Source organism: Calonectris borealis, chromosome 14, assembly GCF_964195595.1.
Source record: "Calonectris borealis chromosome 14, bCalBor7.hap1.2, whole genome shotgun sequence".
NCBI lineage: Eukaryota > Metazoa > Chordata > Aves > Procellariiformes > Procellariidae > Calonectris > Calonectris borealis.
The window spans coordinates 20,670,033-20,697,472 of record NC_134325.1 but is presented as its reverse complement, the minus strand read 5'-3'; the positions used below and the strand labels follow the sequence as shown (position 1 = coordinate 20,697,472).

Below are 27,440 nucleotides of genomic sequence, written 5' to 3'. Positions count from 1 at the left end.
TAGTTTCAATAATACAGTGCATAAATGCTTAACACAAATCTCTATCCACAAATCCTCCCATAAAAAACCTGCAAACACTTCAGCACATATGGCAAATTTAGACTTCAGTGAGATTTCTAAAAGATGCTCAATCCAGTCAGTAACTCTAACCCTTGCAAAGCAAATAAAACACTTGCATGGAAAAGCAAAAATTTAAGTATGCATCTTTTTCACTTATGACTTCATCTACTTTTTCTTATGACAATCACTCATGAGAGCACATTCCAAGTAGAATCATTCAAGTTGTGTTCAAGTGTCCAGGAAGTCCTGTGCGGTTATGAAAGCTGCCACCAAATGAGGGGCTTTTGTATCTAGCAGTCACAAGCAATTCCCAGTCAGGCAGAAGCACTCCAGCATGGATACTAAATCAAGTCTTTTGAAACCATCAGACCGTAATGTTTAATATGACAGAGTTGCTATCAAAATACAACTTTATTGATGAAACACTGATTAAAAGACCAACTAAACGTAGGACAAAGACAGTTCACACTGCAGTCTCTGAAACATGTATTAAACACATTTTTAAGGAGCTACACAAAAAGGGGAAGGGGAAGTTATGACAACAGTTTTCTCTGGCAAACTGCTCAGACACAGACTAGTTCATGTAGCAGGCTTAGGAGGTTATCTATGCACTGATGTAGTATCAATATTCTTTAGTGAGTCCTGTGTGAAGTATTGCAGAAACGGCCAAAATAACTCTTCATGCTTACATTTGAAAAAAATAAATGAGAAGTTAACAACAAATTCCTCTCTATAATGCAAAATGTATTTGTCCTCTATGAAATCACAGGAAGTTCTCCAAGAGGAAAGTTTCTCCCAGTGCAGCTAAGAATTCATAAAGACGTTTTTGGAAACAGCTGTCAAACATGTCACTTATTTCTTCTCTTAACTCCCTCAGCAGAGGCACTGTGGACTTACCATCTGCATTCAGAATTCTCCCAAAAAGTTTACTCCAGAAAGCACTGTCAGCAGTCCTAAAACAAATAGAGCAGTTTTCAGTGAAACAGTATGACATGTCTGTCAAGATTTCCATTTATATTCAGCACTAAATGCCCTGGGAAAACCAAGTCTGAAATAATAATTTCACTGACATGAGTAAATGTAAAAAAAAAACCTAGGAATCTACTGTTAAGTTTATGCATGTGGGCTCCTTTCTCCAGTAGGCTTCTGGATAGTAACTAGACAGGCTGTTTCATGGGTCTATCAAAAACATTGTTTTTACAGTTACCTTTTCTAGTGTACCTGACCACTATCACTATTCACATTGAGCCATGGCACTTTTAAATTAAAGGAGTTACCAAGAGCATTCTTTGAACCAACAAAGTTGGCAGATTCCTTTCATGAATAAGAGGTAGAGGTAAACCTTATTCCCTCATTTGCAAGTTAAGTTCACAGGTCAATATTAAAGGAAAGCTGCAAGAGAAATACAAAAAAATGAGTGGTTTACAGCCAGTTTTACTTCCTTTCTTCCCTGCCTTCCAACTGCCAGACTGCTTGCATAAATAACATTTCAAAGACAATTAATAGTAATAAAACCCCTCTCTCACAGATATACCCACACAACATGAATAAAAAGGTTAACTGTGTCATTAAAGACTCAGAAAACTTATAATATCAGAGCTAATCCTTTGTTCTTCAGTCTTGCACTGAAGTCCATAGACTGCACTGCTTCTGACTATGGAAGCGCTTTTATCCCTCATGCTAGGAGTTACATTGGCTTTTGAACAAATTATCTGCCTCTGCTTTATGTAAGTGACTCACAAAACAGCAGCAGCCATAGTCTCAGAAGGAATCTGGCCTGTACTATTACACTAGTAACATTTTCTAAAATAATGAAGTCATACAGAACCTAACAAAAAAAAAAATATGCAAGACTTGAGGCCATTTCCTTCATGGACTTAGACAAGAAGCATAACAGAGGAGGTTACATATTGGTAAGGATATCTAAGGAGTTATAAGTGACAAAAATAGTCATAAAAATTCAAAACAGTTTCTATATACTACCTCACATAAGCCTGCACAGATGAAGTTTCCTAAAATAGTACAATGAAAACAGAAAAACTAAAAACACTCCTGGAAGTGAAAAATCTCCAAATCCATTCTTTAATAATGGTAACATGCTAAAACCCTCTCCCCTGAAAAAAGAGTTGTCAACCTTATAGTAATGCTCAAAGATGAAAAAAACAAACTTGATCAGAATTCACATTCTACCTTTCCAAAAGTCTTTACTACAACATTGACTTAAGTGCCTTGCATTCATTCTGTCAGCCTTTAAGTGAGTTCTGCTTTATTGAGTGCCATTGGCCTTAGAAGAACAGTTTTGTGGTTTGCCTTGCAATTCCCCACTGCTTTGGTATTTTGTTGAACTGGTAGTAAAATTAGTGGCTCTACCAGTCATTCTACTATCTTTAAGTTTGTTTAATACTTAAAAATAATTAGGTCCTTTTTTAAAAGCTTTCCTAAGATAAGAAGGTCATGGTTGTTGCATTTAACACCAGTCAGCCTTTTAGTAAGAAGCCTTCTTATAGAACTTTTAGCAGAAAGGACAGAAGTAACATGACCTTTACAAATGAAAAGTAGAATTACTAAAAGCAACAGGAAAAAGAATGCTGTGTCTTCACAGGTGTTGCAAGTGTCATTGCCATGCGTGGCTGTATTCAAAGGATAAAGCACAAGATTAATATCCATCAGCTGACTCTTCTTACAGGGAAGTGCTTAATCATGCAGCCCCTTCTAGTAGATGAAGATTCCCTGCAGCAGTAAACTTGCTTGTCAGAGATTACTTGAGAATTTATTGAAAGCTTCAAATTGACTGGAGGAAATGTCATCAATTAATAAGAGCCAGACACACTGAAAGATCTATGTGTGAATGAAAAAAAAGATTCAGTGCAGATTCCTTATTCTTGCATAATGAAATGCCCTGTTTACACTGTTGATATAAGACTTCAGTATAACATGTAACTGAAGCACCTATACAAACATTTCTTGGAATTTGTGATATTGAAAAATAAGTATAGAAGATGAATAAGTCTATAACGCTTTCAGAAGCAAAGTAGAAGACAGGATGGAAAATGGAAATTCCTTATTTGTACTCCCAACTCCAAAGCAAAGTTATAAACTGATGTGCCCAAGCGAGTGATGAGCCATTACAGCTACACAGAACTCATGCCCAGGCCTTACCTTCCTCCTCCTTAGTCTCCTCTAGCCCTTCACAGGTCTCACTCCCCTTCTACCCAAGTCTTCCTCCAAGTTCTACCTCTACCCAGAACCCTACTTCTTTCGATCCAGTGTCCCCAGCTTTGACTGAAATGCCTTTCTTGGAATTTCCAGTTGACCCCTCCTCATAACAGCCAGCCCTATCCTTCCAAACTCAGACTTACTATACCTGCTACTCAGCTCCTCCTGCTCGTTATCCAGACAGTTACTGCTATTTTTCTCATACCCACATCCTGATCAGGTCCCCAACACCCTGCTCCTACCTTCTCAACTCAGGCCTTGTGTGACTTCATCTGCAATAACTCAATTTAATCTTTTGTAGAATTAAAAAATTAAAAAAATAAATAATAAAAAAATAAATTAAAAAAAAAAGGCAACACTTACCAGAAATCTGTCCCTCTATCCCAACAGAATATTGTTAAAAACGGATCATGTTCTGATACAAATTAATATACAGGAGTCCTATTTTTCAGAGAAGGTCAGATTTACTTAGCTCAAAGATATGTAATGTTAGAATATCTGTCAGTAGAGAGCAAAAGCCAGTCTCCATCAATGATTTAGTTAAAAAAAAAAAGGCATCTATTTCTGAAACAAAGGCAGTATAAGATATGTATTTACTGCCAACCTATACATCATTGATATTCATCTCTTCAGAGGACAATCACCCTTGGTGATTTTGTTCTTCACAGCCTAGTCCTGTAAGTTGATCCTCTGAAGGAAAAACAAAAGCTACAGGGTACAGTATGGCATGCATAGTGAGTACTCAGCAGAAGCCTGCTATAGCCTTGTAACTGCTGGTATCAGTCTATAACAACAGAGAAAAACAAATATATACCAAGTAAAGAGAAACGCGTTTTCCCCCCATACACAGCTTAAGATGATGGTTTTTTTTTTCAAAGGTTGAATACAACAAACTAGGAGGTATAAGTAATGCAGGTTGCTAGGGAACTGGACAACTCCCAGATTGGTAGTAGGTTTTCTTAAAGCAATGGTTAGTGTAGCTAATATACCATGATCCTGAATGCAGATATCTGTCGAGTAATTTCTATCATGAGCAGAGCGCTCTGGAAAATTCTTATGAAATGCTAAGGCATAAAATTCTGCAGGATGTGACTAACAAAGTGAACAAGTGTTTAGTCTAAGAACAAACAAAGGGTAGATGAAAGCTGAGTAGTCTTATAGCCAAAACATGTGGCTAAAAGAGAGCAGTAGAAATTAATACCTGAGGACAAACAGCAGCTTCCAGAAAGAAGCTGCTTGCAAATGCATCTTAAATTATAATTTTAAATTATTTTCTTGTGCATGTGTACTCTTTCTGCAACTGTTGCAGACAGAACCCTAGCATCAGTGTCTTAATAGCCCTTCAATAGAGCCTAGAATGAAAAAGGCAGAAAATCCAAATAATCTCCATTTCTAAAGCAACATGCTCATGTAATTTTTTTCCTCACAACCCACCCACTTATAAACTTCTCTAAGCTTAGTCTATCAAGTAAAAAGAGAGACTAAAGCAGTCTGGTCTGAAAGGATAGAAAAATCAAAATCGTCTTAACTGGACTGTTTAGGCTCATATTGAGCTTAAAATTGTCTCCCACACAGCACTAAGGCTACTATACAATGAACAAGTCCAGTACCTTCAAAATTTAAGTCCCCATAGAAAAAATGCTTTTGGCAACAACAGCACTAAGTTCTGTGTTCTAAGCTTTGAAGGTGGTGCCATTGTAAAGAAAGTGAAGGAAGTTAGAAGTCATCTGTTCTTTTGCAGCAGCCTCCTCTGCAAAAGGACTTACTTTGATACATTTTGGCTGATTTTCCAGACTGTATTCTCTTGATAGACCTGGACATGATCCCCAAACAGCATCAAATGGACTATATCTGCAATGCCAACCAAGTCTACCTGCAATCACAACAAACATCAGAAAGTTCAACTTCTGTCAATTTCTGCAATCCACTACAGATTTCTACTGTTGCTGCTTTTACACATTTAAGTCTGAACTGGTCTTTGCATCAGAATCTTCCAGAGACCTGCTAAGCAAGAAAACTTCAAGACGTAAAATTCTGGTCTTATTGTAGGTTTCTAAATAAATACAGTAGTCACAGGCACTCAACAGTGCTGCTAGTCCCTTCACTTAATGCCAAAGATTTAATCAGATGAAAAATTCTCTTTATTCAGTATTTATTGATCAGACCTTTCCACGGAGTTTGCAAAATATAACTTAAGATAAATAGAGATTTTGTAAAGGAAACACAGAAACTAAGATGTCCTGCTAAATAGATACTCACCTGATAAGGAAGAGAATTTTTTGCCAGAAGCTGTTGTCCGTGAGGGGTCTGAGATATTGGAAAGCTGTTGGGCAAACTTACTCGAGACTGTAATCTCAAATCTAGACTGTGAGAGAAATCCACGATCTTCAGAGCGCTCGTCCTCTCATCATTAGCAAATGGATCACAGATCCTGAGCAGAGGAAGCAAATGAAGCATAAGACAATCCAACAAACTTTTTTTTTTTAAATTAAATTTAACAGCATAGTGAAGGTGAGTCTTAGCTATGTCAATGCTCCCCTCTGATGGTTAGCTTAAGAACTACTGCTGAAAGGTCTGCCCCAGGATGGGGAACCAGCTGGCAGCCTGAAGCTTAGAGATGATATTGGTATTTCCAGACTAAGCAATGGGAAACACTAAACGGTTAAGGATGACGCTGTTTTGATAATTGTCACAGTTATCTGAAACACAGTTGGTGGAATGGGAAAATACTATAACGTTTAGCACTTCTCCCTCTCCTTCAAGATATCGGAATACTTTATACAAGAAAGAATTAAGCTTCATAATACTTTAAAAAAATCTTTCTTAGTCTACACACTAGGGAGGACAAACAGAAAGGGCAGTTAGGAATATCTGTATAGATAACGGTGTACTGCCAAGCCAACAATATAAACACATTACTCTTCTCACTAGTATTCTTCTTACATACTTGTATGCTATGAGCATATTTTGTAACTGATACTATACACTTGCCCTATGATAGTTTTTCTATCTTAAAAAAAAAAAAAAACACCACACCATTATCCTAAATTTTTGGCAGTTTAGTTTGGTTTGTATTTGCCACAGAGAAATCCAGCAGGAGATATCCAAGCCCATCAAGCCACTGTTAGATCAGTGACTTCCAAAATGGGATGCATGCACCCTAAGGGATGTGCAAGACAATCCATTGGGGTGTGTAAAGAAAATATTAGAACTTCAGTAGCATATGTATGTAATTTATAAATAAATAAATTCTATAAATAATTATAAATAAATTATAAAGAAAATATATTGGAGGTGCACGCATTAGATGACTCTAGGGTCAAAATACATTTAAAGTTAATAGCTATTTTTAACATATCAGTGAAGACTAAGAACAGCCTCAGTGAATTTCTTCTAATGGAATTATATCTGAATCATTAGGCATTCCAAAGTTACTACCTTCCCACACTTAGTTCACAGATCACATTTCAAGGGATATGCAACTTTATTAACATAATATGGGAAAGCTTAAAGAAGAAAACTAGATCTGTGCATCGAGTTACAAGCTGGACTGTAGTGGAAGCTAAGCAATCTGTTTAAGAGAGTGTCTGGATATTCCAGTCCCGCCTGCCCTTTGTCTTCTGATTTCCTGTTTTTCAGATACATAAAACCAGAAGGCAAGTTTTTTACTTGGCTGTCCAGTACACTGGTAAAGTAGAAACTTGAGAGCACAGGCAATAGCAAAAACATTTTGTTTAGTATAAGTTTTACAACATCATTGTATACTATTTCTATAGAAATAAACGAAAGAAAGGTTTATTCCTGAACAAAGTGTTTTCACTATTTTCAGAATACTGGACTGCAGTATCAGTACCCCAACTAAAGAGGAGAAATTACAAAAGCACAAGAGCTGTAGCTGAAACTGAGTATTATATATCTTCCCATAGTCATACAAAGAGACAAACCTGTCTCCTAGAAAGAACACCTCTGGACTCAGATCTCCATGCACAATCTCTGCTTTGTGGAGCTTCTCTACCACACTCAGAAGATCATAAACAACCAGTAGGACAACGTCCTCCGTGATGGACTTACAGCCACGAATAAAATCCTGAAAACAGGGAATAAACATGTATCTACATGCCATTCTACCTTAGATTAAGTGAAATATTTATAGCTGACTTTTTTTCCCCCCTTACTCATCCGTACAGAGATAACAGTCCTACCCTAAATTCAGTATAATCAGATTTTGCCTAGCCAGAATTAAAAGAACCATGAGCTCTTAGGAAACACTATTATTCAGAAGTGGACAAAAGATCAGGAGGAGGAAATTGAACTGAAGACTGAAAACACTATTTAATTTGTATCCTATTTATATGCAACAATTCAAAAAGCACTTACAAGACACTATTTAAAATGTAAATCCTTCAGCAAAACACTAAATGCTATGACCTTGCTATAGCAGACTGGAACTCATTGGAAGATGTCAAGTTAAACAAGCATTTTAGGTGCAAACCTTGTCGTGGAATAACATGTGGTTCTTGGCTCAGGTCGTTTATCAGTCATGAATAAAGAAAACGTGAAAAATTGGTTCAAGTTTGTCTCTGAGAAGCACATGATCTATGAATGAGAAACCAGCTCTAACTAAGGCAGTCCTAATTTGTAGATAGATAAAACAAAACAGAGGATCTAGACTGCAGGATTAAACATATGAAGCTATCTTCAGCAATGAGCATAATGACAAACAAAACTCACTAATGGTACCTATGCAAGAGTTCGTGTCTTCTACAATTGTACTTTGTTTATCTGTACTGACCCCAAGCGTGAAGCGATTTACATCCCTGTGCAAAATAGCACAGCCATCTTGATATAAGTAACAGCTGTAATTCTCACTGAAGCTTTGGTCAAAGTCAGTATTCAAACGCTCCTGTAACTGAAGAGTGATATAAAAATCCCAAGGCACAGGCTGAGAATACACCTACAAAAAGGTACATAAGAAGAACATTTATTTTTGGAATAAAGTGAAAATTGCTCATTTTCATATTCTTCTCATCTCTTTTTTTCCTCCCCGCTTTACCAAGGAAGACATTTTCCACAGTCAGAAACTTTTTTTAATCTATGCCAACAATTAGAAAGAGGACTTGAAGTAGCAAACTTCATGCACGGAATTCAGAAATTAAGACCAAACTTACTACATTTTACTTTATAATGGCTGAAGAGATTTTAACATTTCACACTTCTTGTATAATAACCGTCATATGTGTTACCTTTATTGCAAATCCCTTTGCATCCAACTGGGGAAAGTTAGGTAGAATGGCAAAAAACATCTTGTATTCTTCATTGGTGCAATATTCCCTTTTGACACAGTAAGTCCTACCTCCTGTTATGAAAGTTTACATTCATGAGCTGTCACAGCAAATATACATACTCAGGCTGTTCAAGTTATTCCCCATCTACACCACATAAAACTAGTGAGGGTGAATATGAAGCATATTTCAAATCAATTAGAACATAAATAGATCTCTTGCACTTTAGAGCATCTGGCATACCTACCTAGCTCAACGTCTTTCTCAAACTCCATGACAGGCAGAGCACCAGTCTCCAAATGAATACCTGGAGAAGCAGTCAATGATTTTGGCATAAGATCTAAAAGCTTTCTACGCTGTTCAGCGCTCCACAAGAACTGAGTTACATCATCACCTAGAAGACAAGTAATAGAAACAGATGAGCTGAAACTAGGTGTTGAGTCTCTGTGACTTGATTGTATTTGTCAAGAGAAAGTAACCTGGATATTGGAAGCTTTCTATCTGCATAGATACTGATTTACTGCATCACCTGTCAGCAAGTCAATTAATCTCTCTCCAATAGTTTCTTGTTCTGTGAAGTGAACGTAACGCTCATCTTTGAAACTACCTTACTATCTCATCATGAGGTCTCAATGATTCTACTGTAGCATCATGTAAAATTATCTTTCACAAGAGACAAAGCTCTGAATTAGATCAGGTACGTCTGCTCAGTCACGGCAGAATTCAAACTTATTTTGCAAATTAACACTCCTTTTTTAAATCTATGTCCAGAGTAAGTGATCAGTTTGTGATTTTTAAATGAAGGGCTTTATTGAAATTCACTCCTTTGAATACAGCAGGGGTTTTATGCAAGAAAAGGAAAACAAACTCGGACTCCAACTCTGCTGCTCACTGCAATATTAAAAATTTAATGGCTTTTACCTCCTGGAAGACACATAAAATAATTACATGTAGGTCTGGGTTTACTTTCCTGCATAATAGGACAGAGAAAAAATCATTCAATAGATGAGTTCACCTGTACAAAACCAAGGTAGCCTGAAAAGTGTTGATCTCAAACGATCAGGCAGAGTAAAACACAGCAGAACTAGATGGCTTGTACTGACTTCCTCTCTCAAAGACTATGACTAGTAATGGGTGACAACATTTTAAGCTTTCACAGTACAAAGGTAAGAATCAGAGTAGCACAACCTACCGTTATACTCATATTTATTTCAAAAGCATTGTAGAAAGATATTGCTCAGGAAGTAATTCCGTGAAAGTAGATCCAGGAAACATTGTAGGTTGAAGGCTAAATAGGTGTTCCAATATTTTACTATCACAAACCTATGAAATTTACTGGCATATTTTACAGGAATAAACTGACAGACACCTGAAGTAATTTTTCTGCTCTATACAGCATTAAGGACTCCTCAGTAGAATTACTACATCCAGGTTGAGAACTGCAGTTCAAGGGAGATGTGCAGAAAGCAAGAAAAAAGCAATGGGAATGATCAAAAGTTTAAGAAAGGTCCATTAAAACATCTGAACAAATGCCGCCTTTTTCTGAAAAGAATCTGTAAAGATTCTTCATCTTGCTCCAAAGATTAGTGCATATGATAAAAAAATGAATGTAACATCTATCAAAAATATTTCAGCTATTTCAGTGACAACACCCTTCTCCTAATTGTATTTTCATTCCAGGTCCCAAGCATGTTTCATCACAAAATAGTCTGCAGACACAATAACATATTCTTCTCTAGAGTAGACACACTGAGAATTTTCAGATATACAATTCTAATTAAAATATCATAATCCAAAAATCAAAGGAGTTAAAGCAGGTTAAACACCTTGAAAACCATCATTCAACACAAACCTAGTTCTAGAGGCCACATTTTGAAGGCTTTTTGTGACTATTCCTGTTTTAACTGTAATATAAAGATTTATAACAGAGAGAAACAAAGGTCTTTGGCTAGAAGAAAAAAAAAAAAGAAATTAACTATTTAAGTACCAGTATTGTTTTCCTTCAATAGGAAAAAGAAACATACTGCTAAGCAGCACAATAGTTTACAGCAAAGTTAAGAGTGCAAATTTAAAATCAAAATTATGCAACTTTCACTAGATTTCAAGTTCATATTCACCTTTTTCAATGTGGCATTTATCAGCACATCAGGAGAACAGACAATATGATTACAGAGAGAAAAAAATCAAGACAAAACAAAACAAAGCTGTCTTAGAAGTTCTCACTACCATCCAGTCCAAATTTTTCATTTCAGAATTTGACCTCATTACTCATACACACTCCCTGCTTTAACACCTTAAATAACTTCTCCATAAACCTTAATATTTACATCTTTTGGATGCTGACAAGCATGCTATACTGTATACCTCACTACTCCTTCTGACAAGGGAGACACAAGTTTAGTCACAAGTCAAAGTAATGGGAAATACACAGAAAGCAGAGTAGAATATAGGAAGCGCAGAAAAAGCGCCATAGTTTAGTGACAGCTGCAAGTTATTGGTTGTAAGGGAAACTCGGTTTAGTACTAACCAGTAATGTTTTCACTGATACCTCCAGAATCAGTAACCATTTCAGCAGGCAAGCTCTGAGCAAGTTCCAGTTTCTCAGGGATATGCAGGTATTTAGTAGTAGATATTTGTGTAACAGAGGAAAGAGAAGATCCTGAGGAGGAGACAGAAGAACCTGACGAGCGAGTATCTTCCAGGCTTGCTTCCATGATCGGGCTGTAAATAAAGTCATCAACTATTCAGACTTTCAGAAGATACAGTGTCTAGATAATGCCAGCCTAGTGACTATGAAAGGATACTGTGCACTCCCAGACTTTTTATGTTAAAGAAGTCCTTTCTCATCCTTAGTGGAAAACCAATAGTCATGTCGGAGCTTCATTTTAGCTTCAATAATTTTTACACTCAGAATCTTAGTCTACAGATGGATTTTATCTTCTCTTCCATTAAATATGACTGCCACAACAGATGACATACTGAATGTTGATTAGTCCCTTAGCTATCAAAAATTAGAGCTACAGTACTTTTAAAGCAGTGGAGGGTTGGGTGGGAAATAACTCTTGCTCCTCCTTCCTAATTATAATCAGCATGGTTTCCCAGGGAACTTGCCAAGCAAAACAAACACCTTCAGCATGGTATACTTGATTACATACTAACAGCTAGCAAATCAAACTCAGTTCTAAATTAAAACCCCATGCAATGGATGCTTTTTTCTTTACAATGATAAGAAACAGGAGGTTGTTTCCCAGTTTTTTTTCCTTCTCTCCAGCTTTTCTCCTCTGTAGAAGAAATTTAAGCCATAATCACCAGATGCATTTTATATACTAAAATAACTACAGAAGCATACGAGTATAAAAGGAACTGATGATTCTACTTTTAATCTCTGGTTACAAAGACAGAACATGTTAATTTCTTTGCAAGTCATTTGGTAGAAAAATCATGGAGTTAAGCCCCACAGCAGTAATGCTGAAAAGACAAGTGGACTTGGTATTACCTCTTAAATCTGCTCAAGGCAAAATGGAGCCTGAACTGAAATGGCTGACTTTAGTATATTCTGATCTCTCCAGAAAACTGTTTCTTCAGCAACAGAATAGTAAAATCACAACGAAAGACACACAGGAAAAGGGGCTTAAGATGCTTTGCTGCTAATTACCTCAGTTTATTTATACAAAGAGCTTCATTGTATGCTCCCTCACAAACCAGCGTTTCCTGATTCAGAGGTGCACTCTTAGATTCTGGACACTCTTCCTTCAGGACATTCTGTGAAAAAGCAGGAGCTGGGACTCTCTGAGCAACCACCCCATGAAAGGGCGTTGAGGCCAGATGAGCAGCCCTAACAAAATCACACGTGTCTTCTGGGTTGGCACAAAGGGTTTTGTTCTTGTAGGAGCCTGTCACAATTGCATCTTCAGTCAAAGGTTCAATTCCATTCAGCTCATCCTGAAAAAAGGAGGAAGAGACTGTGAAAAGCCTGTAGATTTTATGTCAAATTTTCTTCTAATTTAGTTAAAAGCTGAACATTTCTCTCTCCCCTTTCTTCCACCCCACCATCTTCCAACATGAATCTGACACTCAGTCTTCATGTACTCTACTGATATTGCTCATTCAAATTGAGTAATTGAACCCTAACTGTAATATAGTTGCATATTTTTTTCCAACTAGAAAGGGTAGCTTTGATACCCTCTAGAGTGCTGCAGAGCTGCCATGAACTCTTAAAGGCTACTTGGTATCTACCACCCCAGAAGTGCATTTCAGTTCAGTTATAAGCACATTATTAAAGTGTTTACTAAAATGTTGGGCATCGAAGACACATAGAACATGTAAAGCAGAACTATGCAGTTATCCAGACTGACTCTAGAACCAAAATCAGCATGATGCTTACCATCCTTAACCCTGATAAGTATTTCATATTGTAGCTGTACATAAAATCCTCCTCAGCTCAGAATAAAATCCTCTCACTCAACCAGTCTAAAAGTTATTGCAAGCCGCAATAGACCAAGTCCTCTGGTGAGACAGCAACTACCACCTCTACTGAAAGCTTTACAAACGTCTGCAAAACTGCCACATAACAACACATAGCTTAGGAAACAAGATACAAAAGTTTAAGGGAGTCAAGCGTATGGTACTTCAGGTGAGGAACACAGGAGCTGAGATGCTTGTTTGGATGCACGGCAAGAAAGTGGATAGAACAGGAGGCATTGTTTAAGAGTGCAACTTTTCATCACACAAACTTTTTAAAGTTTCAGCGTGACTAATCCCGGCCACTAATCACTTGCTTAAAATGTGGAAAAGTCCTTACCATCATCTCTGTATTGGTCACATTAAAGCCTAATAAAAACATGAAATTCCCAATGTAATCTTAACATCACCCAATTCAAGTATTGCCATGCCAGACAGAAGTTCAGAATCCTTGCTTATCGCACATCATGTCAGTCCAACCAATCTCACTCAGTTCAACAGTAGGAAATTCTATGTTGGTTTCTCGTTGACAGAAAATCTGCTATAGGGTAAGTTGTTTCCTTACACAGGTTTCTGGTGGTATGTTTTCCGCTGCAGTCAGAGAATCTGAAGGTTTACGAACAGCAAGAGGGCGCTGGCCACTTTTCTGTATATGATCTGCAGAACAACTAAAATAAAGGTACATTCCATTAAATGTTTATCAGAGTAGCGTCCAATCTTCAACAGAGATTCCTCTCAAGAGTTTAAGTCTACTGACAATTTCAATCTACCACTTTCTACTACAGAATTACCAGTAAACTGCAATATATACAGCTGTCCAGAATGAAGGAAGTTTATATAGCAGCTTAAATAGTTCTAGATTGAGGAGGAACAACAGGAGAGTATTTCCTCATCATGGACTTCCCGAGTAATGAAAACAAAACAAAAAATACAAACATAAACAAAACAAAAACCCACCCCACATCCATACAAGAAGCAGGACTATATTTCAGCTGCTACAGCAAGTGGTTTGATACTTCAGTTTTCCCTCCCCCTGAAATCTAGGTCTTGAATAATTCTACCTTATATTCTGATTTGCCAAAGTAGAGGATTCGTCAAATATGGAGAAAGATGTAGCAGGATCCGGTGGGGGAAGGAGACATACACCTTTAAAGAAAAACCAAGAGGCTCTATTGTATCAACATTTTTTCCACAACAGTGTATCCAATACTACTTAAAACATTTAATACAGAGTCTTAAAAATACCAGTCCTAGCAGGAAGTTACAGAACTGACATTTAAAGAAGCCTATTAGAAAAGGCTTGGTTTTGTCATGTTAATGAACCACACTTTTACCACCATATTTTTTTAGCTAGCTTGCTCTTTTTAGAATATACTTCAGAATTTGTACCTTTTTTCCCAAGGCTGGCCTCATCTCTCTGTTCCTCCTGTTCATCCTCAGAGTCTAAAAACACATTTCCCCTTTGTGTATCTGGGCATACATCAAGAGACTGGATAACCTCTGTCAACAGTAACAGTAGTCAATTTGGGTCAAAAGTAAATTTCTTCAGCACACACCCTTCCCAACAACAAAACTGAATATATAATTTCTGACTGTATTCCTCTACCAAATCCTCCGAAGAAAAAGAAGGACTTAAGATAGTATCAATCTTAATGTTAGTGTTAAACTGTTTTACAGATTTTAGTAAGACTGCATATATGAAAGTGTGAAGAAAGCTCTTCAGCTATTAAAGGAAAAAAGCTGTTCTGCTTGACAGTCCTTTCAAACAATGACAGTTCTCAGACCTCAGATGCTCCATCTTTTGCTGAATATAGTTAAAGGCACTCAACACTAGCACATTCTCATTTTCATTCTTCTAATGCACCTAGACTTTTGTTTTTAGTTTGTTGCAGTCTTGCTATTCATATAAAAGAACACTTTCCTTCAACATTTAATACTTACCCTCAGAACAAGATGGTTTATGTAGTTGAGTATCTTCAGAGACCTGGGATTCACTGTGAAAAAGATACAAACTTCTTATATTTTACACACGTTCACAAAACATAAGTAAACTTTGTAAAAAAGGCAAGCCAAGTTGACATATGCTACTTGTAGGAAGTTAAGATCCCTCAGACAAATAATCGAGATTACATAAAGACAGATTACAGATCCTGGTTACAGGCTGATGCCCAGGGGTATATTCCATTATGTCTGCGGAAACAGGCTCTCTTTAGTGATCCATGTTACTCATAACTAATTATCCCCACAAATTTTCTCATTGCTGGCAAAGAAAATCTTGTATTACCTTTGCAACTGAGGCTGTTTCTCCCCAACTTCTGTTGCACTGGAAAAAGTAAATCCTTGGAGTCCCAAAGGGGGTGAAGCTTCTGTTATCTCTGTTAGCTGTAGAAACAAAATAATATTTTGGTTCTACAGTGATGGAATCACAAGCCATGCAACAAGGTTCCAAGAACATTATGATAATCCTGTGCAGGTCGTTAGAGCCCTGATGAATTAATAATCATCTCTAGCCATTTTTTATTTGTACTTAGTTTACTTGCATGAAAAAAGTTCATTCTTATTGCTTAGTGTAGTTAAAATGCATAATTTTACTCTTTGCAACCGTATATAACTTTCATAGGAGATTTTAGTTATACTGGCACTATTAAAGACATGTGTAAGCAGCTACATAGCTTACATCAAATTCACAACACTTTATATTTCATTATTTAAAATATTTACTACTAAGGTATTGTTTTGGAAATGGGGAAGGAGGAGAGAAAGAGAGAGAGAGAGAGAGAGAACTGATGAAGCTGGGAAAAGAAAAAGCTTTAAAATAATTAACTTGTTATTTGCAACCTATAAGAAAACCGGGGCTTAAATACTACCTAGCAATGACAGACCAAAGTATACTTGCTTGAAAGAAACTCTGCTCAAGACTGGTCTGCATAGAAAAGGAAAAAAAGAAAATCTAATACATAATAGAACACACTACTGTCTATAAAACTTGGAAAGAAATCAGATATGGCTTTGTGTACTGGTCTTGGCTAGGATAGAGTTAATTTTCTTCGGAGTAGCTGGTATGGTGCTATGTTTGGGATTCTTGACCAAAACAGTGTTGATAACACACTGATGTTTTAGCTACTGCTGAACAGTGCTTACACAGCATCAAGATCTTCTGTTCTTCATGCTGCCCCACCAGCGAGTAGCCTGGGGTGCACAAGAAGTTGGGAGGAGACACAGCTCGACAGCTGACCCCAACTGACCAAACAGATGTTCCATACCATATGACGTCATGCTCAGCAATAAAATCTGGAGGAAGAGGGGATGTTCAGAATTATGGCATTTGTCTTCCCAAGTAACCGTTCTGCATGATGCAGCCCTGCTTTCCTGGAAATGGCTAAACATCCGCCTGCCAATGGGAAGTAGTGAATGAATTCTTTATTTTGCTTTGCTTGAGTGCGCAGCTTTTGGTTTACCTATTGAACTGTCCTTATCGCAACCCAGGAGTTTTCTCACTTTTACCCTTCTGATTCTCTCCCCCATCCCCCTGAGGGGGAGTGAGCAAGCAGGTGTGGTGCTTAGTTGCCTACAGGCATTAGCCCACACCACCTTGCGACCCTTCACTTCTTTCCCTAGTTCCAACTTCTTCTCCTGTCTTCTGCACTACAACTTTGCTAAATAAAAAAAAAACGCACATGAAAAGAGCTTAAGAAAGAGCAATTCACCCTTAAGCATTTGGCATACCTTTACTTAAAAAACTTAGAAGTTTATACCTTAGCATAAGGTACCTTGTCTGATTGTTAAATAACTTAACAATACTTGTAAAGTAACACCACAAAACTTGAAGTCTTTGATTTACATTCCTACAGTGAAAGGATATGGCTTGGGGACAAGTGGGGGAGAAGAAAAGAAATATTTCTCTGAGCATTCATTTACTGGGTGATGTATGCGTAAAACAGACTGAAGCATCCTTTCCAAAAAAGTTTTAAAAGTGTTAGCCAAAGAGAAACATATTAGATATTGTTCCTCCTTTAGTACTTTTACTTAAAATAGTATCTATTTGTAAAAGAACAGTTAAATAAGGACAACACCTGTTCATGCAATTGTTGCTGCTTGTCATCTTCTTTCTTCTTTAATTTCTTCTCCAGCTCCTCAATTTTCCTTAGTATTTCTTCCTTCTTCTGCGCTATAGCCTGCATCTCCTCTAAGGAAGAAAAGCTTTTAAGGCACAATGCATATTTCACGTGCAATCTGTGGCTAAAGCCTAAATTCTTTTCAAAGGGGCTAAAACCTCTGGCCTTTCCTATTTCATGGCTTACATGTAAAACTGTCAGAGAGGTTACTTTCTCTATGCCTCAGAGCAGTTAAATAACTATTCCAGCAGAAAAACAGCTGCAATAAGACAGCTGTATGCTGATAAAAAGTAAGTATAATTTTACAATTCCATCTCAGAAAGTCTTATGTCATCCCATTTTGAAGCATACCTTCCCTTTTCTTTTTTGTTTTCTTTCTGTAGATTTCAGCTCGGATCTCTTCAAAAGAAAATTCTTCAACTCCAGCATAAACTTTATCCTTACGGTACATCACCACCTCTTTCTTTTCTTGAGTATCCTGCTGATGATTTTGCACTCGCTGTAGTGGATCCTCCTCTTTCTCAGGTTTGCGAGCGCTTAAAACGTGGTTTATGCTGGGTTCAATTTTGCAGGGAGTCCTGAAAAAACATGCACTTATTACTTTAATTATATGTATTTCACTGTAACACAGAAAAGCAAGCATAAGAAAGAAAATAGCTAATTTCAGAAACTAGCTGTAGAATAGCCTAAAGACATCCTGTTCTGTTGATAGGAAAAAAACAAACAAGAAAAATGGAATGATAGCACATAAAAGGCAAGCATACCAACTCAGAATTGTGTAATCAAAAAAAAACCCAAAACAAAGTGCTAATAAGACCAGTCAAGAGCAGATAAAATTCTTATGATACTCTGAATTGCTGTGCATTCTGGAGCAGGATCTATGTTTGCTTTAACTCCATCGATCTGTGTGACCACACAGATGACAAGTCCCTAATCATCCTACAAAACAGAGTTTACCTGGGAGAAAAAAAGAAAAAAAAAAAGTCTGGAGGACTTAAAAATGGAAGATCTTGGACTAGATTAAGCCTGGCATTTTAGATTAAGAAAAAAGGGAAGATTTAAAATGCAGTAGGAGGAGAGTTTGCTCAAGGAGAGTGTTTTGCATGCTGAGTGAGAGAAATTAAGTGCCCCATTACAAACAAAACCAAACAAATAAAAACCCATCACTGTACAGTGAAAGGAGTCAGTAGCAGTCAATTTCTTATCTCGAAAGTGCTTTCCAAAAGAGCTACATGCTAATTTCAGGAGAGAGGAACCAGAATTTGTACAGTTTTACAGATACCAGTAATCCAGGTGACTCCAGCAATTATCTGTACCTCAATAAAAGATGATCTGAACTGGCCTTGAAAAATGGGTTAACTGTGGTCTGGGTAAATAGTTCAAAATAAAACGCAGTGCACAGTTCCAAGACATCTGTTTTGTTTTGCATGCAAATGGACTCACAACCCTAAGACCATTTGGGAGATTATGAGGCAAACAGGTGCTCCTAATGGTTGGGGTTTTTTAAAGCTTTTTTTGTGGGGTTGGGGGCCTAATACCAAGATCACTACAGGGTCCTTCTACTCAAATCTCCAGATGACAACTGATGGCATGATTTTCACCATGTTTACACAGTTCCAACACAATGCTTTCGGACTTGATTTGGTTGATGACCATGGCATCATGAGGAAATGAACTCAAAGGCAGAGAAAAAAAAAACATCTGCTTTTAAACTTTCAACCATATAGCATAAAACTACATACAAACTCTCTGCTCAAGTTGCTTACAGCAAATTTAGCATGATGTTCAGTTCCCACCCATTCCTTCCTTTTCCCTGGTATAAAAAGATGCTGCCTTCTGTAAATAGTAAGTCTTCATCTGAGAGACCAGCATGTCAAGAGATTTAATGGCATCACTCACTTTCAGGAGCAAGAAAGAGTCTTATAGCTTAGACAAAAACTTAATTTTTTACATATTCTTAAACTAAGTTATGGTATGTCCTTGGTCAGAGCTATTCTGCAGTCCACATGCACCATACAAAACCCACAGGAAAAATGCATGCTGCTAGCCACCTTTCAGCATTCTTTGATTATATGCAATTCAGAGCAAAGGAAGCTGTCTGTAATACCAAACATTCTTTTCCACTTCTCTCTTAGGAAGAGCCTATATATTCTACGGCCATCATTAGCCACAGAAAAAGAAAGGTAAGCAGCTTTGCAAAAATAATGCTTTTTCCTCTGCTCTAGCAAAACAGAGCAACCCCATCTCCTGGGATTTACAAGCATTTCAGTGAGCACAGTACAAGCAGAAAGGTAATTTCAGGCAAAACAGCATACTCCTCGATAACCTAAGCAACACCGTTGTCATGGAAACTTTGATAGCTTGTTTCAGAATAAAACTCCAGATAGAATGAGCACACAGTTCCCAAAATAGAGGAAAACAGCAATAAGCCTGTCTCAATTCATGGCTGCTTTCATAGCAAACAACATCCTAAGAGAGGTAGCTGTGTTTTTGTGTAAACACATCAAGTAAAGCTATTAAACTAATTAGCATATATAAATATGATATAGGCTCCCACATAATGAGCAGCAATAGTCAAATGTCCTTATGCATCCTCCACTGAAGCCTCTGCCATCAAGCTAAAGTACTAAGAGCTTGCACGTTGACAGATCTTTAAATTCTTGTAGATCTGAAGGTTTGACTACTTGGCAAAACGAGTCAGAATCTTAAAGTAGCTTTGATAATTTCAAATACAATCCCCATTTCAAACTGAAGACTCACATGACTTGTTGCTGAGCTGACTCTTCTACATATGGGGTGAAACTGGGCAGTGGGCAGGGCGCTTCTATACCAGAATTTGCACTGCTGCGAGGACGCTGAGGAAGGACAAGTCAGTGTTAACAGCATAAAGATTCATGTTTCGACTCTACATTCCTCTATACTCCGAATCTCCCATTTCCAAGTGTTTGGTTCATTTGTACTTTTTGTTATTTAAAAAAAATTAAACCCAATAGACTTTTCCAAGATTAATTTACAAGATTAATTCTGTTCTGATGCATAAACAGTTAGAGACCATCAGCTGAGCGCTAGCACCTAAAAAAAGCAAGACGCACTCCTCCTGCATGTCCTCATCAGTACCTAGTTTCTGTTATTGAGGGAATGCTGGTCAAGCTGGGTATTCCAGTTGCTCCTCTTCTTTGTTTTCCAGAAATGCTGTAGTCCTCATTTTTCAGCAAAGACTGTCCCAATTCTATCATAGTATTCCTTCTGCTGTCCACCAAGAGCCTTCTCAATTTTCCTCTCAGAGGCCGTTCCAACACCACAAAAATCCCTTAACTACTTCTGAGGTCCATTATTTAAGAGAATACAGATGGAATTTAGTCTAACAACATGCTATTCTCATCTGCCTATTTGAAATTGCCCTAGACTCTTAAGCACAAAAAGTTATATGCTGGGGATATTTCACAAACTGACTTCTCTTTTCCACCATTTTTCAAACTGTTTACTTAGCCATCTTTACACTGGCAATAAAAGAGAAGCCTCTTTCCTCTGTGCAGCTTTTAATATCTCAAAGCATTCACAAAAAGTTATTCTTTCACTGTAATACAAGTCAGAATGAGCACCACACTTCAGTGAAGGGGAATGAAAATTCCTCAACAGTTCTGTTAGCTGCAGATTTAATTTAAAAAAAAAAAAAAAAAACTAACAAATTTCATTAAAGGGGGAACAGAGAGAACTAAGGGCAGACATTAAAAGAATACAGAAGTATTTGGGGACCAGAATGAATGTGTTAAGCAGCCCAAAGCAAGGCAACTGATAAAAGAAGTCTTACATTAATAATTCTTCTTCCTCATTCTTCTCAGTTAAATTAAACCTGTGATTTACTGAACTTTTCCATTCACTTAATCAAATTGCTTTGTATCTGGTAGTAATTATTCCTGGAGTTTCCATGTATTTCAGCCCATTTGCTTCCCCCCCCCCGCCATCCTAGTTTTTGTTTCTAAGCTTCACTTATAACGACTTCTATATTGAGAAGTCTAAAATATTTTTATCATCTGATTACTTTCTATTCCTCCCCTCTAATCTACAAAGAGCAGGGGAACGCAGGGGGTTATCTAGGGATGTATGAAACAAACTTGATTTCATAGGATTAATTTCCTTCAGATAATGTCTTGGATCATTTCTCTAGAACAGCTTAAACACCTGTAGCACAGCTGTTTCTTTTCATGTCTCCAGCATTAGTTTGAACCATTGGAACTTACTTTCTGTCATCCTGTCAGGATAAATATTCCATTGATACAGTAGTTCTTCAATTCTTTTGATCTCCACTCTTCCTTTTTCCTCACAAGCATTTCAAAACGTGCTGTACATGCCTTATTTCCATAAGAAGATAGGCAACAAGTTCTTCTTTCAGGTTGTATTGTATGGCATCAGTTCAACTCTTGCTCTTCTTTCTTACAGAATTAACTAATGCCTGGTTTCTCTCCCTTTCTTTGGCTATTATTATATTCCTCTTATATTCCTTTTCTGCCCTCCAAACAGTTTGGCAGGCCATCTCTACCAATCTTTCTGGTTAGCAAGAATTATAATTTCTTGATTTAAGAAACTCTAGAGAGTTTTTAAAACTTACTCTAGCAAGATCAGCTTGCTAAACTTGAATATGTTACACATAGGCAGAGACTCTTTAGGAAGAAGCTAGGAAGATCTGTAGTTACAAACAGACACAAACTCCAGGCAAGGGAGAAAGAGTACAACCTTTGTCTCGGGGATCAGAAGCCATCAGCTTACACACAGCTTCCTCTTTTTTGCAAGTCCATTTTGAGACTCCTTACCCTGCCAGAGTTCCAAGGTCCTGCGTTTAGTTCGTTCTCCTTGGCCCTTGGAGCTGGAGGTGCTGTCCACGGCTGTGGTGTAAGTACGGGAATCTCAGGTCCAGAAGCTGAATTTTCATCAAACACAGCAAAACCCGGGTTATTTGAAAGCTGCTGAGAAGTTAGAGTCTGGAAGCCTCTGTTTTGATTTGTGGCTATAAGCAAAAAGATTTATGCAAATTAACCTTTAAACTATCACACTCAAGGGCAAATCCCACAATAAAAAGATGTAATTCTTCCAATAATAATACACGGTTTCAGCAACTGAACGTACCCTTAAGTGCATCTCCTACACGACTAATTGGGGCTCTCACTTTTTTCTTCCCCCTGCCTTTTAGATCTGCCAGTGAGCTTCTCTGAAGTTCTGCAGCTCCCAGAAGACCCGTATCTTTTTCATCAGGAGTTTCCTCAAGCCCCAGTAGTGTCTGCCGAGAAACACGGATCTGAAACTGCCTGAGAAAAATATTGGAGAAGTCAGCATAAACTTCACTGTATCAGGTATCCATTGAAGCACATAAGACTACTCTAAGTTATTCCCTTCAGCTGGTAGCTTACCTGTGGTGGGACTGGAGTTTGTCCAAAGGCTCAGCCTTGCGTTGAAGACCTTCCTGGAATATCAGATCTGCTTTCTTAAAACTTCCTCTAGCCTCAAGTACTTCTGCCCATGTGATGTAGAGTAGTGCCAGTGTTGTGCCAATTTCCTGGCTATGTAGGTAACTGTACAGATCCAAGGGCTCACTACAACAATTTCCCTAAAACAACCAAAGTATTTCAGTAATCACATTGGACTACAAAGGATTCCAAGTTGATGTCTGTGTTTTGATGCCTCTTGCAAGAGGCATCCCATTGATTTCAATACAAGTCTTACAGCAGCAGCTGTAAGGCCGGGACATAAAATTGTATCATGTCACAGTGAACAAGATAAAGAAAAGAAATTCAATAGGACAAAAATAATAACGAGAAAAAACTCTGACTGCATGTATATATTTTTCAATATTATTACCAATCCCTTAATTCTAGTCTACATATTCAAAGTCAGTCATTTCTTAGATTTTTTTTTTTATCTGAGATAATTCAATGATTGAACTGTGTCATATTAGTATTTCTGAGAATGGTTATTTTAGTTTTAGATAAAGTACAACATAATTCTTATCAGTTTCGGAACTGGTAAATCAGCTCAGGAAGCTGAGCCTGGAGAAAAGCTGCTTTAAGAAGAAAAGAACAACAAAAATTATAGCAATGGAGAGACAGGGCAAGAACAGAACACACTCAGCTTAGTTTTGCTTAAACATAGGATGTGGATACAAGACAGTTAGAAGTTAAAATAACTGATGGGACAGACATAACACGTAAAATGTATCTTCAAATCACTTTCTTCTCTCCTTAAATAAATAATCAAGCTCTACTCATTCAAACTAGCTTTCCCAAAACAAAATTTATGGAGTTTGTAGCTGTCCGAACTGAGTGATCCTAAAAAAGATCTTATTGAAAATGAGAAGTGGAATTCAAGAGTAGGTAACACGTTTGCAGAGAGATAATTCTAATATTGCACTAGTTGTACAACATATTCTTTGACTCTGTTGTTACAAAAATTAGCTTAACGGTGTGCAAATGACATGACAAGTACCAAGAAAAAGCAGCACCCAAGACATATTCACAAAACACTCACAAACTTGAGCCAGAGATTAAGATAGCGGGGATCTTTGTAGTATCGCTGCTCTTCATGGAGTGCTTTCACTGCCCTTTCCAATATTGCTGTGAGATTACTCTCCTTTCCACCTTGGGGGAAGGTTTGCTCTGTCCACTTGATGTACCTACAGATGGAATATATTCATAGGAAGTCAGTTCTGAATAAGATACAAGGCTTCTGTTTCTGTACAACGTAGGGATATTTAGAAAAAAAATTAGGCATAGTATTGAAACACAACATATTATTCAAAAAAACTGTTATAGAATTTATCTTTTAATGAGTTTCTTATTAAATTAGAATATTTTTCCCAAGCTTTTACAAGGGTATCTGGCCTTTCTACTCTTTCTTCTAAAATAAAAGTAAACTTACCGGTCCCAGACATCCAGTGGATCATCTCCAGAGTAAAATCGGATTTCTGATTCAAACTCCCTAAAAAATAAAATCATCCATCCAATAAATACATGTGTATAACTGTAAAGATATTTCCTATACTATAAACGAAGACCTTCGCTCTCACTCATACCATTTTGTAGGTCTACAAAAAAAAAAAGACTAGGTTAGCACATATTTAGACTTGAGCTTTTATTCAGACTAGAAGAATCAAAAAAAATAAGCTTTTGCACTCTTCTTCAAAATGAAAGCACTGGGAAATGTACCATTATTTAACAAGAACAGATATGCATCTTTCCAAAGGATATTTCAAAGAATTTCTACTACCCCAAAGCTTATATGGTCTCCCTTGACAGAATGCTTGTTCTCTTATGAAGAGTTATGATAGGGAGCAATATCATAAGACTCAAATTGATGTAGGGGATATAGTTTGTTAAGATTTGTTGTTTAAAGTTAGGTAACTAACAGGTGTTGTGTTGGTAGGTATGTAGATAAATTGTGTATCTTGAAAGCATTGTTAGGCTCCAGTAAGCAGTAACCACGGAAACGGAACAACCTTATAAGGAAGGAAAGGAACAGTGAAGAGACGTGAGATTCCTTGGTTCGAATGATGTAGATGGGTTAGGAATGCTTCATGAATAGATAGGCTGGACATTCAATAGATGAAAGAGCCTTGAAACTTTGTACTTTACGTTAATTAGATGGAGAAGCTAACCTTGTAAGGTTGATAGGGAAGGTATACAGGAATAAGCTAGCTTGTTACAAGTGAAAAACATGTAAACTAAGCCAAGGGACTAACGGAGCATGCGTAAAGACTGAATTCAACCAGAGGGCACTGTGATGAAGACTATCGACGACCACCAGAGGACCCCGAAAGACCACCAAAGAGCACAAGGGCACATGCGTCGGGGACATTTGCATATGTTAATGAATTCTGGGAAATAACATGAATATTTAGATTATTTTTCAGAAATGTAATGAATATTATACTCTAATTGCATTTAACCCCTATGGTTACATGATTTGGCACACACACTAGGTGGAGCAATCCCCTGTGTGTCCAGCGCTGCAATAAAGAATACCTGCTTTCTAAAACTCTAAATTGAATCTTAGAGAGTTTTTCGGAGACTTCTTCGTTTCAGTTATTAGCAGACAGACATTGTAGTGTTTAATTTTTGCATGAAACATTCATTATTTAAGTATAGGAGGAGGTTGGAATACACACACAGGATGGTGGAAAAGCCTGATGATCAGACAACTAAGAACTGCACCAGAGAGCACAGTGAAGACACATCTAAGTAGCCACACTAACAGTCATCATCTTGTCTCATTCTTCAACTCCCGTGCATCATTTCATCCCTACAACATGACTTCACCCTCAGGCAGCACATCAAGAAAGAAAACCACCTTGCTGCTTGAGTTAGACAAGAACGTTAGCTTGTGTTTAGTAGTGGCTCCAACTTGATCCTGTAGAGCTCCCCAGGCAGTCCCTTGTTCTTGGAAGGCTCTGCTCAAGCGTAACACCTCACAAACATAATGAGTCAAGTTGGACAAACCCTCCTGCAGACCCTGGTACAATAACAGTTCCATGGCTTTCCATGGAAAAATCCAGATCCAGCTGATAAGCACAGGTTCAGTAAGTACCGGGCAGGTTCGTAGACCCTGCTGACTTCGCATGAAATCACACAGATGGTTCAGCATAACAAGCACCCGTGCTTCCAATTCTGACACAGTACAGACACAGACACAATAAGCAGACTCTTCACAAAGTCAGCTTGGCCTTCAGAGGGCATGCAAATTTGAGGATCAGACAATAGAAATATAACTGAATAGGTTTGGGACACAAGATGCCCCTTGAAGTCATACGGTCATATCTGTGGAATACTGTATGCAAGATAGACCAAACCCAAGCTGACTCTGCCCACTCAGGTGTCTTTGCATTCCAGAGAAGGCATACAGATATACCTGTATATTGCCTACATTACGATAGTAGGAAGTATTTATCTCCGAAGAAATATCCTGCTTCAACAGGTTATTGTAAGAAAGACAAAAAAAGCTCTTATCCTTGTAACCTTTATATTTTTTTTTAATGAGTACATTTAAAAGCACAACCGAATCTCCCTAGTGTTTGCTGTTTAAATGCTCCATTGCAAACCTAAAAATAGTAGTCTATACTGTACAGCACTGTACAGCAAGTAGTCCTAAATACCTGGAGTGCGATAGTGGCATAGACAACAGTTACTGAACTTCTGTTCTTTTATGCTCTTTTTAATGCCTATGAGATTAGTACAGTTAAATAAGACATAGAAAAATTGATGAGGCAGAAAGATAAGGGGAAAGAAGGTGTCAAAACATTGCTCACTGTTTTTTGAGCTGAACAGCGGTGTGGATGGAGGTCTCCTGCAGAGCCAGTGCTTCCTGCAAGGTGGACATGACACGCCCCTGACGGAGGGGCTGCACATTCTCTTTGCTCAGCTCCCACTCATCGTTGCAGTCCTGTGACATGACAGCCTCTCCTTTAAATTCTGCCTTAACAACAAAAACAATAAGGAATTGATTCATTAGGTAGGATACTAACCTGAAAGATCCGGCTGTTATTAACCGATCCATCACACACATCTGTGTAGCCATAAGCACTCCGTTTAGGTCCCCAACTTTTAGAGGAGATTAGGCATTTAATTCCCCTCCATGGGTATTACATGAAACAAGAGCTAAGCACTTCTTTACAGTCAGGAATCTTGGACAGGTGATGTCAGCAGGAAAGGCTACTAAAATTAAGGTGATTCCCTCCCAACCTGCGTGCTCCCTTCCTCCCCCCGAGATTGCCACCCTCTCTGAGGCTGGCGAGCGGCGAACTCCGGCCGAGGGGAGACTCAGCAGCGTCGTAGCCTGAGTCAGGCCCCTCTGGCTCTTCACCCACGCGTAGCGGGCTGGCAGTACAGGCCAGTCTCGACCCCTGCCTCCCTGCAGGGACGAGCAGCGCGGCGGAGACTCTCCTCCGCAGCGTGCAAGCGAGCAGGCTCCTCGCTAGCACGGAGCGAGAGGAGAAGCCGTTTGCTACGCAGCCCCAGAATGGCGGTTCGTCCCCGGGACGCGCCCCCCGCCCCTCTTCCCTCAGGCCGCGATAAGGGGCCCCGCGCTACCCTGGCAGCGGCGGGAAGGAAGAGGAAGGGGTCCCTCAGCCCGCGCCGCCCGCCAAAGCCCACAGCCACAGGCACCAACCGCAGCCGACCCAGGTCCGTGGCGAGCGCGCCGTAACGGCAGCCCTTCCTCAGCCCCCTTCAAAATTCAAACTCCAACCGCCGCCAGCCTCCTCCCCATTGGCCACCCCCTTCACCACGCCCTGCCTGATTGGTTCCGCCCTGAGCCGGCCCTG

At 38.3% G+C, this 27,440-nt stretch overlaps 1 protein-coding gene across 3 annotated transcripts; it reads right to left on the bottom strand.

Annotated features, from left to right (window-relative positions):
• Positions 1 to 418: 418 nt before the first annotated feature.
• BUB1B (BUB1 mitotic checkpoint serine/threonine kinase B) lies at positions 419 to 27,390 on the bottom strand. 3 transcript variants are annotated; one of them, XM_075163614.1, is made up of 25 exons: positions 27,287 to 27,390; positions 26,427 to 26,589; positions 24,044 to 24,103; positions 23,654 to 23,798; positions 22,540 to 22,736; positions 22,259 to 22,437; positions 21,946 to 22,139; positions 19,895 to 19,989; positions 17,486 to 17,712; positions 17,093 to 17,205; positions 15,304 to 15,401; positions 14,961 to 15,013; positions 14,409 to 14,519; positions 14,081 to 14,165; positions 13,585 to 13,687; positions 12,214 to 12,500; positions 11,086 to 11,279; positions 8,806 to 8,952; positions 8,520 to 8,632; positions 8,069 to 8,230; positions 7,221 to 7,363; positions 5,536 to 5,707; positions 5,043 to 5,149; positions 958 to 1,013; positions 433 to 864 (listed from the first exon to the last, which is right to left on the bottom strand). In XM_075163614.1, the coding sequence occupies exons 2-25, from the start codon at positions 26,567 to 26,569 to the stop codon at positions 824 to 826; spliced, it is 3,225 nt and encodes a 1,074-aa protein (XP_075019715.1). In that variant the 5' UTR covers positions 26,570 to 26,589; positions 27,287 to 27,390; the 3' UTR covers positions 433 to 823. The 3 variants fall into 3 exon arrangements, with proteins under 3 accessions (XP_075019713.1, XP_075019714.1, XP_075019715.1); XM_075163612.1 differs by having other exon boundaries at positions 419 to 1,013; XM_075163613.1 differs by having other exon boundaries at positions 419 to 1,013; positions 26,427 to 26,593; positions 27,287 to 27,384.
• Between the last annotated feature and the right edge of the window lie 50 nt (positions 27,391 to 27,440).

Coding starts and splice junctions, on each gene's coding strand:
- BUB1B (XM_075163612.1), bottom strand. CDS start 26,569: ATGTCACAGGACTGCAACGATGAGTGGGAGCTGAGCAAAGAGAATGTG. Junction 24,104..26,426: donor GCTGTTCAGCTCAAAAAACA/GTGAGCAATGTT, acceptor TTTATTTTTTAG/GGAGTTTGAATCAGAAATCC. Junction 15,014..15,303: donor AAACAGCCTCAGTTGCAAAG/GTAATACAAGAT, acceptor TCTTTTTCACAG/TGAATCCCAGGTCTCTGAAG.